At 46.0% G+C, this 12,545-nt stretch overlaps 1 protein-coding gene across 1 annotated transcript; it reads right to left on the reverse strand.

The window, feature by feature from the left end:
* Positions 1 to 5,809: 5,809 nt before the first annotated feature.
* LOC139055537 (solute carrier family 35 member G1-like) lies at positions 5,810 to 11,652 on the reverse strand. The gene is made up of 2 exons (XM_070533039.1): positions 10,265 to 11,652; positions 5,810 to 5,983 (listed from the first exon to the last, which is right to left on the reverse strand). The coding sequence occupies exons 1-2, from the start codon at positions 11,561 to 11,563 to the stop codon at positions 5,834 to 5,836; spliced, it is 1,449 nt and encodes a 482-aa protein (XP_070389140.1). The 5' UTR covers positions 11,564 to 11,652; the 3' UTR covers positions 5,810 to 5,833.
* Between the last annotated feature and the right edge of the window lie 893 nt (positions 11,653 to 12,545).

Here is a 12,545-nt window from a genome sequence, read left to right on the forward strand (position 1 = left end):
GTTGCGATAAGAAGTTGTTGAGACTTCATACACTCTTGTGGTCGCGACAGAACGTTTCCGTTGCGACTACAGAACTTTTGGCCGTCGCGACCGAGTGTTTCTGTTGCGACGGCGGAATTGCTGTCGTAACGTCAAAGTCGCTGTCACGATAGAAAGCTGTTGCGACTACAGAATTCTTGTCACGACAGAACATTTCTGTTGCGACTTCAGAACTCTTCGTCGTCGCGACAGAATTTCTGTCGTAACGTCAGAATCGCTGTCATGATAGAAAACTGTTGTGACTATAGAACTCTTGTTGTGACCGAAAGATTCTGTTGCGACTTCAGAACCCTTCGTCGTCGCGACAGAACCTTTCTATTGTGACGACAGAATTTCTGTCGTAACGTCCGAATCGCTGTCACTATAGAAAGCTGTTGTAACGACTCCAGAACTCTTTTTGACGCGACAGAACATTTCTGTTGCGACTTCAGAACTCTTGGTCTTCGCGACAGAGTGTTTCTGTTGCGACATCTGAATTTCTGTCGTAACGTCAGAAATGTCTGTCGCAACTACAGAAACATCAGGAACTTCTGTCGTACAACAAAAATTTCTGTAGTCGCGACAGAAATTTCTGTAGTTACGACAAGAATTCCTGTTGTCTTTTTCAACTGGGTCTGCTCCACGAACAGCCCCAGCAGGCCAACGTGTGCTGTGAATACAAGCCAGGAGTTTGAATGAGCTTTTGCGATATGATGTCTGCACACCTTGTGGAAAAAAAATTATGCTGCTCTGGCTTATTCCTTGGAATTAGATTTAATTGGGAATTGCTGAACTTATCGAAAACGTGCAAAAAGTAAAGAAAAATGAAAAACCCTAGAGCAATGACAACACGAGAACCACTTGTTCGGACAAATTTAGCGAAAGCCAATATAAGAAATTGCGAAAGATTATTTTTGGTAAACCACTCCAGTGTTAAGCTTTTATATAGAGGCTACCCCGATAAATCATTCTGGAGGGAACAGGCTTCTTATATGGCTTCTTAACAGGCTTCGCTTCAAGTGAAAATTTGAGCTATGAAAGAAAGAGAGCAAGAAGAATGCATGTGAGGGAAGCTTTCTGTGCTGGTTGCTTTGATTGAGGATAATTAGCGGCGATGTTGCCGGCGAAAACGTAATTTCTTCAGCGTTTAGTCGAACTCGAGAGTGGTGAGTTGATGTGAAACCTTACCTTGCGTGCGCAACTGCTGTTTGTCTGTATCGTGCCCAGAACACACAGGGAGAGGTGTTTGCGTGAGGCGTTGTGCGCCATATTTCATAACCTATGAGAGGGTTGAGCATTGTCATTACCTCACATGGCACATCGCATCACGGTGAAAGTATTAAAGTTGAATTGGATTATGAGGCTGTACGTGCGAAAACCACAATCGGATTATGGGGTACGCCGAAGTGGCGAACTCCGGATTAATTTCGACACCGTGATGTTCTTTAACGTGTGCAAAATTCTTGGTGCCCTGCTTTTTTTCTATTTTGCCCCAGTCGAAATGCGGCTGCCGTGGTCGGAATCAAACCCGCGACATCTATCAATGCTATGGCCGCAAAGCTACCATGGTAGGCATAGATGTTGATTTGATAGTCCAGCGGTTTCGAAGTTTCACTTGGACCCTGCGCTTTAATTATTGTGGCTCCGCTTCGGCACGCCTTGCCTAATGTTGGCTTGACATATTTGCATGGTGTTTATTTTTCAAATAGTAGAAATGCACTGTACCGTAGCTTGAACTTAAGCTTATTCATGCTGCCCGCAACCGATCTTGTATAGCAGTAAGGGTTCCGTGCCTTCTCACGTCACCATCCCCCCCCCGCCCCCCCTCTGTATGGGAAGTGGCTCTCGTCTTCATTCCTGCGCACATTGCTATTTATGTTCCCTTTGGAGTCTCACGTTAGCGGAACGCTGCAGTTCCTGCAATGCTTTTGAGGGAAGCCACGAATAATTAGAGCTGTCAAGAGGATAATGTGGTGAGGCCCAGGGAGCGCCAGAGAGCATTTTGCGCATTCGACGCGGTGGGGTCAAAATGAGTTTCTTACGTCACCTTTCCTCTCTGACTCGCTCCTGTCATGTATATACGCGCTCTGAACCACCCTCCGACGCGTGTGCTAGACAGTAGCAGCCACAGCAGCAGCAACAGTGGGAAAGTCGAATGAAGAGGCAAAACAGATTCCCTTTAAAAAATTCGACAGCATGTTACACAATTCTAAGACGTGAAGAAGAAAGCCGGCTGCACACTTGGTAGTGCACCGTCTCGGATCGTGGCGTTGCTGTTTTCGCTAGTTTGGTTTCTTCGGTTTGTTTTCGACGCTTAGCTGCAGCTTCGCGCACTCGCATTGCGGGGTCAGACACGCACCAACGACGTTTCTCTTCGACGTTACGTAGCACCCTCTCAGCAGGCGATCGAAATGCATGCTGTTGTGTGTGTGCACTGAATGAATGTATGCACTGTTCGCGTCTGCATTCTGAGTGGTTGTAGCCTGAGCTTTACGGATGTAAGAGCCATTGCGTTTTTAGTTAGCGTACGGCTGTACGAGCCATTTATTAAGGGCGTATGAGCCATTCAGAAGGTCACGTGTTTTTTTTACAACTTGACTAGGCATCGCGTTTATGTACGTTGTATGCGTGATTCCAATGAATGTATGCACTCCACGCTTCACTTTGTTGAGTGCTTGTATACCCTGCATTACGAGAGGGATAAGCTATCGCATTTTGTGCCTGCTTAGGGGGTATGAGCTATTGCTGATAATGACGGCTTTTTTACGATTGGACCGGATGAGGAATTTTTTTTCTAGACCATCGGGGGCATGAGCCACACAAGGCAATCGCCTTAAAAGACAAAAGCACATACACAGTTATTTCACACATAGGGACGAAATGCTCTACCATAAAAGCTATTTACGAAGTCTCGTTGGAGAGCCATCTTTGGCAGAAATGCTATAAGCACTCTAGTGGGACGCAGTTCAAAGCTAAGGTACGGCCGCGGTTCGAGAGTATTCCACAGTAAAAGTAGCAAGTCATGCCCCATTTCGAGGAATTAAGTGACGCAATGGCCCTTGTATCACCACAATGGTATAGTTTGGGCAGGAAGTTGGTTTTGTGAAAATGAGTATATTTACGTGCTGCGCCCCATTCCTTCAAAGATCATTTTATCGAAAGACGGTGCTGAATGGTCGGCTACATTCCGTCTTGCTTTCCCCTAACTGTGCATATTACTCATGAACCAGCAACAAGCCTAACCTTCACCCATTTGTAAAATGCCGCATTTTCTTCGCTTACGCTTTCGAGTAGTTTAGTCGTAGCAACGCTGTGAAAGAAATCAATTAGTAATTCGTCAAAAAAAATGCCCTAGTTCGGCCCCAAAGGCGAAAGTTTACTAGCGATAGCAATGTAGTAGACAACTACACGAAGTCAAGTTCGCAGTTTTATAGGGAAGCCAGCGTGCGAGGAGGTGCTACTGTAGCGTGAGTGTTTCCACCTTCAAAGCAAATGGAAAGATGAACTGTTTAGTAGTCTAGATAAGTAAGAGACGATTACAGCACTGGTGAAAGAAAAAGAAGGAAAATATTGATTGAACCGTAGTAACCGCAGGTGTCGATAATGGTACAGTATAGTGACAGAGGTTTTAAATACGAAGTTAGTGATAGATGCAGTGAAACCCGAATAAATAAAGCAAGCTAGGGGTCTAGTTGTCCCCGCCCCTTTTCGAAGGAGACACCAATCATCATCATCACCATCATCCGCAAGTAAAATATTCTGACGTCGTTCGTCAGCGAGGCGAGGAGAGAGAGAGAGCGTAAACTTTAATTTCAAATCAGCAAGATTTGAGTCCGGCGTCTTTTAGTGGGTCTGGGCACCCGCCGCGGACGCGGTTCCGAGACCTTGTCTCGAAGCGGCTTCCTCGGCTCGCTGGACGGCCCAGAGTTGTGTTGTCAGGTCAGAGCTGAGCAGTGCGGTCATCCAGCGTGACTGGAGGCTGGCGGTGGAAGAGACGGAGGGGTCGGCACTGCCCGACTTGTCTGTTAGGTCCGCACACTCCCATAGCATGTGATTTAGTGTGGCAACCTCGCCACACGATGTGCATCTGTTTGTAGTGTACATGTCTGGATACGTGGCGTGCATGAGTCTGGGGTTTCTGTAAGAGTCTGTTTGTAATTGTCTGAAGTGTACTGCTTGCGTCCTGTCTAACATAGCGTGAGGGAATGGGTATATGCGTCTTTGTAATTGGTAGTGTGCCGTGATGTCGTGAAAAGTGGTCATACGATCCTCCCATGCCCAGACGTTTGCAGTACCCCGCGAGGAAAATGGTGCGATATTTTGAACGCTGTCAGACGCGGTCCTGTGTCAACGCTTCGTTTCCTCAACGTTCGCAAGCCGGGCACTGTCTATGACTATGAGCATTGCAAGAAACAGAAGCAATCAATGCACTTTAATGCCACATATTCGGTGTTTCACTGTTCCATCCATAACAAATCACGAGAGAGCGCTCTGTCTGGGCCAGGTCAAACCAATATGGCAGAACTTGAGAAAATCAATGCTGGAACCATCTTTGAAAATTAGGGTGAATCACCACATTCACTGCGTTTTGCATGGCGCTGTTTTTTTTTACAAGGAAGGTGGATACTTGATAAAAACCACTGAGGTGGGCCTTTTGGCGGTTCTGCTAGTGTGACCCAATTTAAAACTTGCTTTACTTGGACTGCATTCCGAGGTAAGCCATGAACTGGCTGTGATATCTTACTTTGTAATTTTCACACAGTATTATAAGGAAGCTCACATGTAACGCATTAAATTATCGCACTCGATCACAGTGTCTTACTATGGCGACATAACTGAGACATAAAATCATCGCATAATGCCAGTGCGATCTCCGCGTAAATATACAGCTTTGTCCATCGCTTCACAGGTGCCCATCAAATTGACATATCCCACTATAATTTTTATTACAAAGAATACAGTATATAAAATTGTATGTGACCTCAGAAATGAAAGCTATTTTGACGTGGATGTCCCGGAAAATTGGAAGTTCTTAAGGCAGGATACTGCTAGGTGTGCAAGCGTTAGGGGTGGAAAAATAGTGATTGTTATGACCGAAGCGAATACGCATCGAATAGTACCAGCATCGAATGGAGTGTAATCGAACATCGAATTCCTTTCGAACACCTTTAAAATACTGAACAGGCGTTATCGCGATTAATATAGCATTACATTCACATCCCAGTACAGTAAAAATTTGCAAGTTTGTGTGATCACATAGCACGTTTAAAGCGTTGTTTATTAAAAGCACAAATGGATCATTTGAAGAAAACCATCACTTTCTCCGCATGCAAATTACTCTTCTGAGAGTACGAATGATGGCTGTACAGTCTGGAAAGTACGGCTACTTAAGCGAGCTACCCTGCCCTACTACGCAAGTTCTCATTCTTTCCCTATAGTATGCCCACGGAAGTGAAAGTTTACCTCACATTTGCTCCAATTTTGTTTAAGGGGGCGACGCTGACGTAATATTAAATATTCGAAAAATATTTAAAAATATTTTAATTTTCCAATAGTAACCATTCGGTTCGAAAACTGAACCGAATAGGGCTCTATTCGATTCGTTATCCAAAAGTTTCAAATATTCGCACAACTTTAGGCGTTGCGCTGTGACGCCAAGGCTACATATAGTAATTTGTGCTTTGCTATTTGAACGAGATATATATATGGCCTATATGCACATATGCTGCATGTATATTACTTACTGCATGTCAGGGCTCTAATTGAGGCAAATGAAGACGTTTGAGAGGTAAACATAGTCGGTAGCATCTTTATTTCAAAGCAAAAATCGCAGCTTGCGCTTCATGCTGCTTTGGGGATCAGCAGATTGAGCGATCTTACGAAGGCCAATGATCAAGACGCCGAAGAGAATGAGTGAACCACCGGTGACACTGAACATATCCGGATGCACGTTCAAGAACACGGCCTGCGAATGCACGTGGGAGTATCAGAGATTAAGCGCTGTCCAAAAATGTACACAGTAATTTCGGCTTATAAGTCTGAATAGAAAAATATATTTTATAACATACGTTGCACACTGAAGTGAATACAAATGCTTTCGAAGGCGGACTCCGTTTTCCTCTTTACTGCTGCGTAGTTAACGCACTGTTAGCATTTCTAGGTAGGTGGCGAGCAGCTTAAAGGCACTGGGAAGTGGGGCTCAATGCAGACGTCTTTACATTACAGTAGCGCACAACTTCGAAGGACACTGTATATATCGAAGCGAAAAAAGAAGTTAGGTGTGCTGATACCTCGACGCACGGGAAGATTCTCGAGCTGCCAAGATGAATTAAGAGCTCCGTAATAATTACGTTCATAAAACTAAAGCTTGAATTAGAGGAAAATTGACACAACTATTTCATAATGAACAATATTTGAGGGTCCGCTGCACTGCCTCTACGCCCGGAAGCGCAGAATATACATTATATGCTGCATACATGCTCCAACAATCAGGCAGAAATCTATTTTCTTGGCAGTCATGTGTTTCGCGGGGCATTTGTGGGTAATTATCTTCGTTATGAGGAGCAACGAAATAGCTTGGCTGCGTATCTTGCCTTACCAGGTGTGCACCATCAGAACAACCTGCCATTTGCAATTATCCAACTAGCATTTTTTGGGAGCTTAACGCAGTATGTGGTCTCTCTGTCTGTCGGTCGGTCTGTAACCTCTTTCATGCGAACTTAGGTACACTGGGTAGTGCACGATCAATATGGGTAGGGCATCAGGCTGCTGTGGGGAAGGAGGTGGGTTTAAAACCAGCTGTAGGACCAACTTGGGTCACTGGGCACATATAGCGTTCTTCACTAAACCTCATTCCCGCCAACTTGGATCCCTGGGTATGTATGCGCAAGTGGGTACGTGATGCTCTTCAATGAACCTCTTTGTCGCCACCTTGGGATACTGGGTATGTGCCAATAGGCATGCTGTGATCTTCAATAACAAGAAATTCATTAAAATTTAAGCGGTGCACTTTAGAATAGAATCCATGCCATTTGCAATCAGACAACTTTGAGTAAATATTTACTTAACCCGCGCCGCAGGCAGAGTTCGCCGCGGTGGGATTAGTTGGCGCACCGTGTCCAGAGGAAAGCGTTAGAGAAAAGCCAGGCTGCCATAAACGACGCATACACGACGCGTTTTGGCGGTGGCAATATGGTGCGTCGCTACAGAGCTTCGATGCTAATCACATCAACGTCAACAGTTATCCCGAGAAGCCAGAAGCACTGGTTGCAGAAAATGTAGATGGCCGGCAAATGGAAAAGCTTACGCGACGTAGGTTGCGTTGCGCCCACCGAGGCCCGAACATCTGACAGGTGATCGTGTGATAATTCAATGATCCAGCGATCCAGACACCATGCTGCAGTTATTAAGGCGAAACCTTTACATGCCGCAGTGCTCGAAAACCCGGCGTTGTAGTCGGCGGCGCGACGAAATGATGCTAGCAAAAATGACCGACGGCAAGGAGCAAAAGCTCACCAAAAAATTAATCAGCCCTTCCACTCTGTGAAGGAGAAGAAGCGAAGCTGTAAGGTCTTTTTCCTCAATTGACCCATCTATGTATTCACAGGCACCATTATTATTATTATTATTATTATTATTATTATTATTATTATTATTATTATTATTATTATTATTATTATTATTATTATTATACTATACTACTACTACTACAAACATGGGGTTGTCCGTTTTCCTGCTGTAGAAACCCAAACAGCAGACAGGGGCTGCTATAATATAAAGCTATTCCAAACTTTTCCAATTCTGCCATCATCACTCGGCGATTGGTCCAAAACATTTGTAAGCCACACCCCCTTCACCTGTATGTCACGCGACATCACGAAAACCGCGACAGCTCCCCATCTTATATGACTCGCATACAATGATTTTGCATGACTGGAGCGAACAAAGAGTTATTTCTGATTCGACGCCATTTCGCCGTTAGGCCTCAGCTATTGGTCAAAAGATTTCGGGCTGCACCCAATTCACCTGACTGTCAGGTGACGTCACAAAACCGCGAGAACTGCCGGCATCAAAGTGACTTGTACGCGTTAAAGATGCATTAATATGCCGAACAAAACCGATTTCTTTCCTAAATATCCTCTGGCTGCCCCGTTCCGAAAGGAATAAAAGATGGCTGCCGCCGATGGCCCAGGCTGTGGCTACTCGCACCTGCTTGAGAGCATGGGTTTATTTGCGTACAATAAAAGTATTTGCCTGGCCGTGTAACGTTTTCGAGCACTTTCGTCCTGTTTACGACCGGGCTCTACCAACTCTTCTTTGCTGAGATTCCGATTTAGCGGTATGCTTAACTTTCCGTTGCATGTCGCCGCGATCTTCGAATTGCCCCCGCCAGCTAGGTAAGGGAAGGCGGACTAATCGCAGGCACCGGCACCACCACCTTCATCTGATTATCAATTTGCAGTGCCCTGGCGTGGGCCTCACCTCTTGTCAGCCAATTCGTTAAGACAAGCCGCTCAGTGTAGGCAATATTACTCATCGTAAAAACACATAAAAACAGATATGACTTCCTATAAACGAGGAGAGTGTTTGATTGGTATGTTCAGGCAAGCCCACGTGTCTGAACCAGATGCTTGCGACGGCGGTTATATAAATTTGACGTCAGAAGATTGGAATAAGAACATATTGGAATAGTTCTGCGTTATAGGGCAACTTGACGTTATAGGACAATATCTACAACTACACTGTGAACTATGACTAAGAAAAGTGGATCAAACAAGGAGAGTGTTTGATTGGTATGTTCAGGCAAGCCCGCGTGTCTGAACCAGATGCTTGCGACGGCGGTTATATAAATTTGACGTCAGAAGATTGGAATAAGAACATATTGGAATAGTTCTGCGTTATAGGGCAACTTGACGTTATAGGACAATATCTACAACTACACTGTGAACTATGTAACTAAGAAAAGTGGATCAAACTCGGCCTAAAGTTAGAGTTCTCTTAGCGACTATTTTTCAAAAAATTTTTTGGGGGATAATTTTGTTAAAACAAGATAGATGGCCGTTTTCTGTGACCATACACAGTCCTCAGGCGGCCATGTACTGACAGCACACAGGAATTTCGTAACTTTTGCGAAGTGATTAGGACAAGCAAACCAAACTCGGCGTAATAATAAAGTGGTCTTAGCGGCAAATTCCAGCATAATTTTTTCCACGATATCTATGTTAGAATGAGAGCTACATAGAATTCGTATGAAACTGGAGACAAACATTTTTTTCGTGTTGACGCGACGCGTAGACGGACGGACATCGACAACCATCGGTAAGTATCTATATACAGATTCGCTGTAAAAATATTCGAACTTACGAGAAATTTCTAAGGGAGGTTCCTGTAAACAAAGTAAATTAATGCATTCGAAAAGAAAATTAGGTAAATTGCGCTCTGGGTCTCAGGAAGGCGAGAGGAGCAGGCTTCCTCGACGCCATGGCGACTGCATGGTTCTGCTTGACTAAATGTTTGTGTAGTGCGTGCGTCATTGAGGAAGTCACGTCGTGGCCTGCTAGCTCAATAAACATGCGGTTTAGTGAGTGCGTCGTTCGGAACGTGACGGTGCAAAATGGGTAGGATGTGATGCCACGTCATAAGTGTATCAAATAAGCGAGCAAAATTAAAGAAGTATTGAAGCTGCTGAGTGGTCCTTCGGCATATGAACTCCTCGCGGGCAAGCGAGCGGGTTGAGACGCTTGACGCGTTTCCACTTGACCTTACCGAGGCTAGTTAAAACAAAGGCGAGAGTTGCACGAACAAGGAGCGCGCAGAAAAGAACATTTCACCAAAATGACTTTAATGCTTTCGCATTCACAGACGTAAGTAGCCTGAAATTTCTCTTCCGAATTCTTATATTCAATTTCCCTCTTTAGACCCTGCGCGTGTCGCGCGTAGAATGCGTATTAAAAGATGTACTTGCCGGCAAACGTGAAAATCTCTGTGAACCATAATAAATTCATACGCACGCTAGGTTTAGGACGACAATTAGCTAGCTGCTTTACAAAACCTAAAGAACTTAATTTCTTTCTACTATCTGTACCTAGCTGTACTAGTCTGCTCTAATAAATTTAAGAGAAATCGATTATTCATTATGTTTTTCCGAATCTAATTCAATTCTTTCTAAACGAGGATAAGGAGAAAATTCTATCAGTAACGTTGCTGTGTGCACCCAGTGTTCCGCATTTAACTGAATGTTTCGCACCTGCATTATAAATCCAAAGATCACGTCTGACGACGTCTTGACGATGGTCACCAAGGACGCGCTCTCGATCTGCAGTGCCTTGCTCAGGAACATTTGGAGTGCGAACGTGAGATGAGAGATGAGCAGCAGGTATCCGATCTGCGAGCCGTCGTAGAAGACCTTGAGGCGACCCATGGCTATGGAGACGATGGACACCAGGAGCATCGAGAGGCAGCCGTAGTGAAAGACCACGACGCTCCGTGACACACCCTTCGTCGACCGTATGCACACGGTGGTGACGCCGTTTAGCACAGCGTGACACAGTCCGTAAGCGATGCCGATGTACTGGGTCTTCGCTTGCCAACCAGCAGCGGCGGCCAGAAACGACGGCTTCACCACGAGCGTGATGCCGAGCCCTGACAATGCCATGGCCGCGCCCTGGGTCCAGTGAAAGGGCTCGGCGAAGAACAACGTCGCCGTGATGCCGACCATGAGCGGGGTGAGGCTAGTCGTGATGGACGAGTCGGCGATAGTCAGGTAGGACAAGCTCGTCAGCCTCAGCATGGACGAGGTCATTGACAGAAGGACCCGCGCGAAGAGAAGCGGCTGGGCTTTTCTCGGTCCGAATGGCTGCACTTCTTCCGTGGCCGTGGGGAGGATGCCGATGAAGACGCCGAACGGCATGAATGTGAGGACCTCAAGCGTGCTCACAGTCTCCAGCCGCTTGATGATCACATTGACCAGGGAAAGCGCGGCACTGGTGCCACCAGCGAGTAGGATGCCGAGGATGAGGGAGTGGTAGCCGGTGCCCCTCTGACAAACCCCGCTGCTGTTCTCAGTATTTTCGCTTTCGAGAGGTTTCAAGTCGACGCCGCTGTAGCTACGGACCTTCTTCGCGACGCCCGAGGCAGGCGACAGGGAGTGCACCAACCGTCGCAGGGATGGCAGGATGCTTCCGGATTGGCGCGCTGTGGTCTCGTTGAGGGGTATTGGATGCCCCTCCGCAATTATCTCTCCGTGACATTTGGTATCTTTGGCAGAGCCGGTTACTGACACGTTTGTGTCGACGAGTGAAACGGTCACCTCTTGCCCGAGCCTGGTGGATGGCGATGTCCTGGAGTCGGCGTTGGGATTACAAGGCGAGGCGTCGTCCGATGAAAAGTGGTCGGCAGAAGCCGCTATCACTTTCCGAATTCCGGCACGGTCCACGGTGGAGCTTTCGGTCGCGTTCTTGGCTCTTCCAGGCCTTTTGGCACTATTTGCCTCCTCATCGCCTGGGAGTATCAATGTGGCTGCTACCTGTTGAGGGCCACTATCCATTCTAGAAGAGTGCGCTGAACGAGAATTCTTGAAGAGTGCTAGGCCTGCTCGCTACTGCGAATAACGCGTGTCAGAGCCTTTGGAAACGCATCAATGTCTCGCGCACGATATTCTTCCTCTTCGTTTCGCAGAACACTGATTCGGCATGCTCTAGCCGGGCGCAGAGCCTTTTATAATTTTATGAAGAAATCCAAAAGAATATAATTGTTGAAAAGGTAATACTTGTATATATAATATTATACGAGTGAATGAAATTGCTCAGGTGAATAACCTCCCATAATTTGCCATGCCTGTCCATTCATACCAAAGTGCAATAGTCCACTGTGGTGGCAGCAAATTCCCACTCTTTTTACAGCTGTTGTTACTAGAGCATGGAAAACTTTTAGATAGGGCACTGGTGCTGTTCCGTGCCCGATCCTCGGGTTCGGCATGGGGTGCGATGAAAGATATATGACATGATCCTAACTATGCCCCATAAACTGTGACCAAATAGTATTAACGCGGCGTCCTTCAAGAGAACTTCGGTATTGGCGTCGCTATGGGCTAGGATATAAAAAGAAATACAGGAAGCTATGCTTTCTAATAATTGCTTTTTGCGTTTCGCGCATATTTTGTGCATGATGCTATCGCACTGGAAAGACTGGCATGTTTGTCATGTTCGCCTACGCAACACCGCCGCGGCAGCAGACGGAATACAGTACCGGCTTTCGATAAAAACGATAGATAAAATAACTAACGGATTACTTTCAATACCACTGGCTAGAAGGCACGCTGCCGCAAGAATGGCAGCACGCCGATATTACAATGATGCCAAAACCAGGCAAGCCAGCTGTCTCTAAGCCAACTGAGACCCATCTCGCTAACATCATTTGTAGGAAAGTTATTCGAAAACGTCATCCGGGCTAGGCTTCAGCCGCATCTAGAAGAGCAAGCCGTATGGTCGCACATAATGTTCGGTTTCCTATCAGGGCTATCCATTCAA

The sequence above is a fragment of the Dermacentor albipictus genome, chromosome 2 (genome assembly GCF_038994185.2).
Source record: "Dermacentor albipictus isolate Rhodes 1998 colony chromosome 2, USDA_Dalb.pri_finalv2, whole genome shotgun sequence".
Classification (NCBI taxonomy): Eukaryota; Metazoa; Arthropoda; class Arachnida; order Ixodida; family Ixodidae; genus Dermacentor; species Dermacentor albipictus.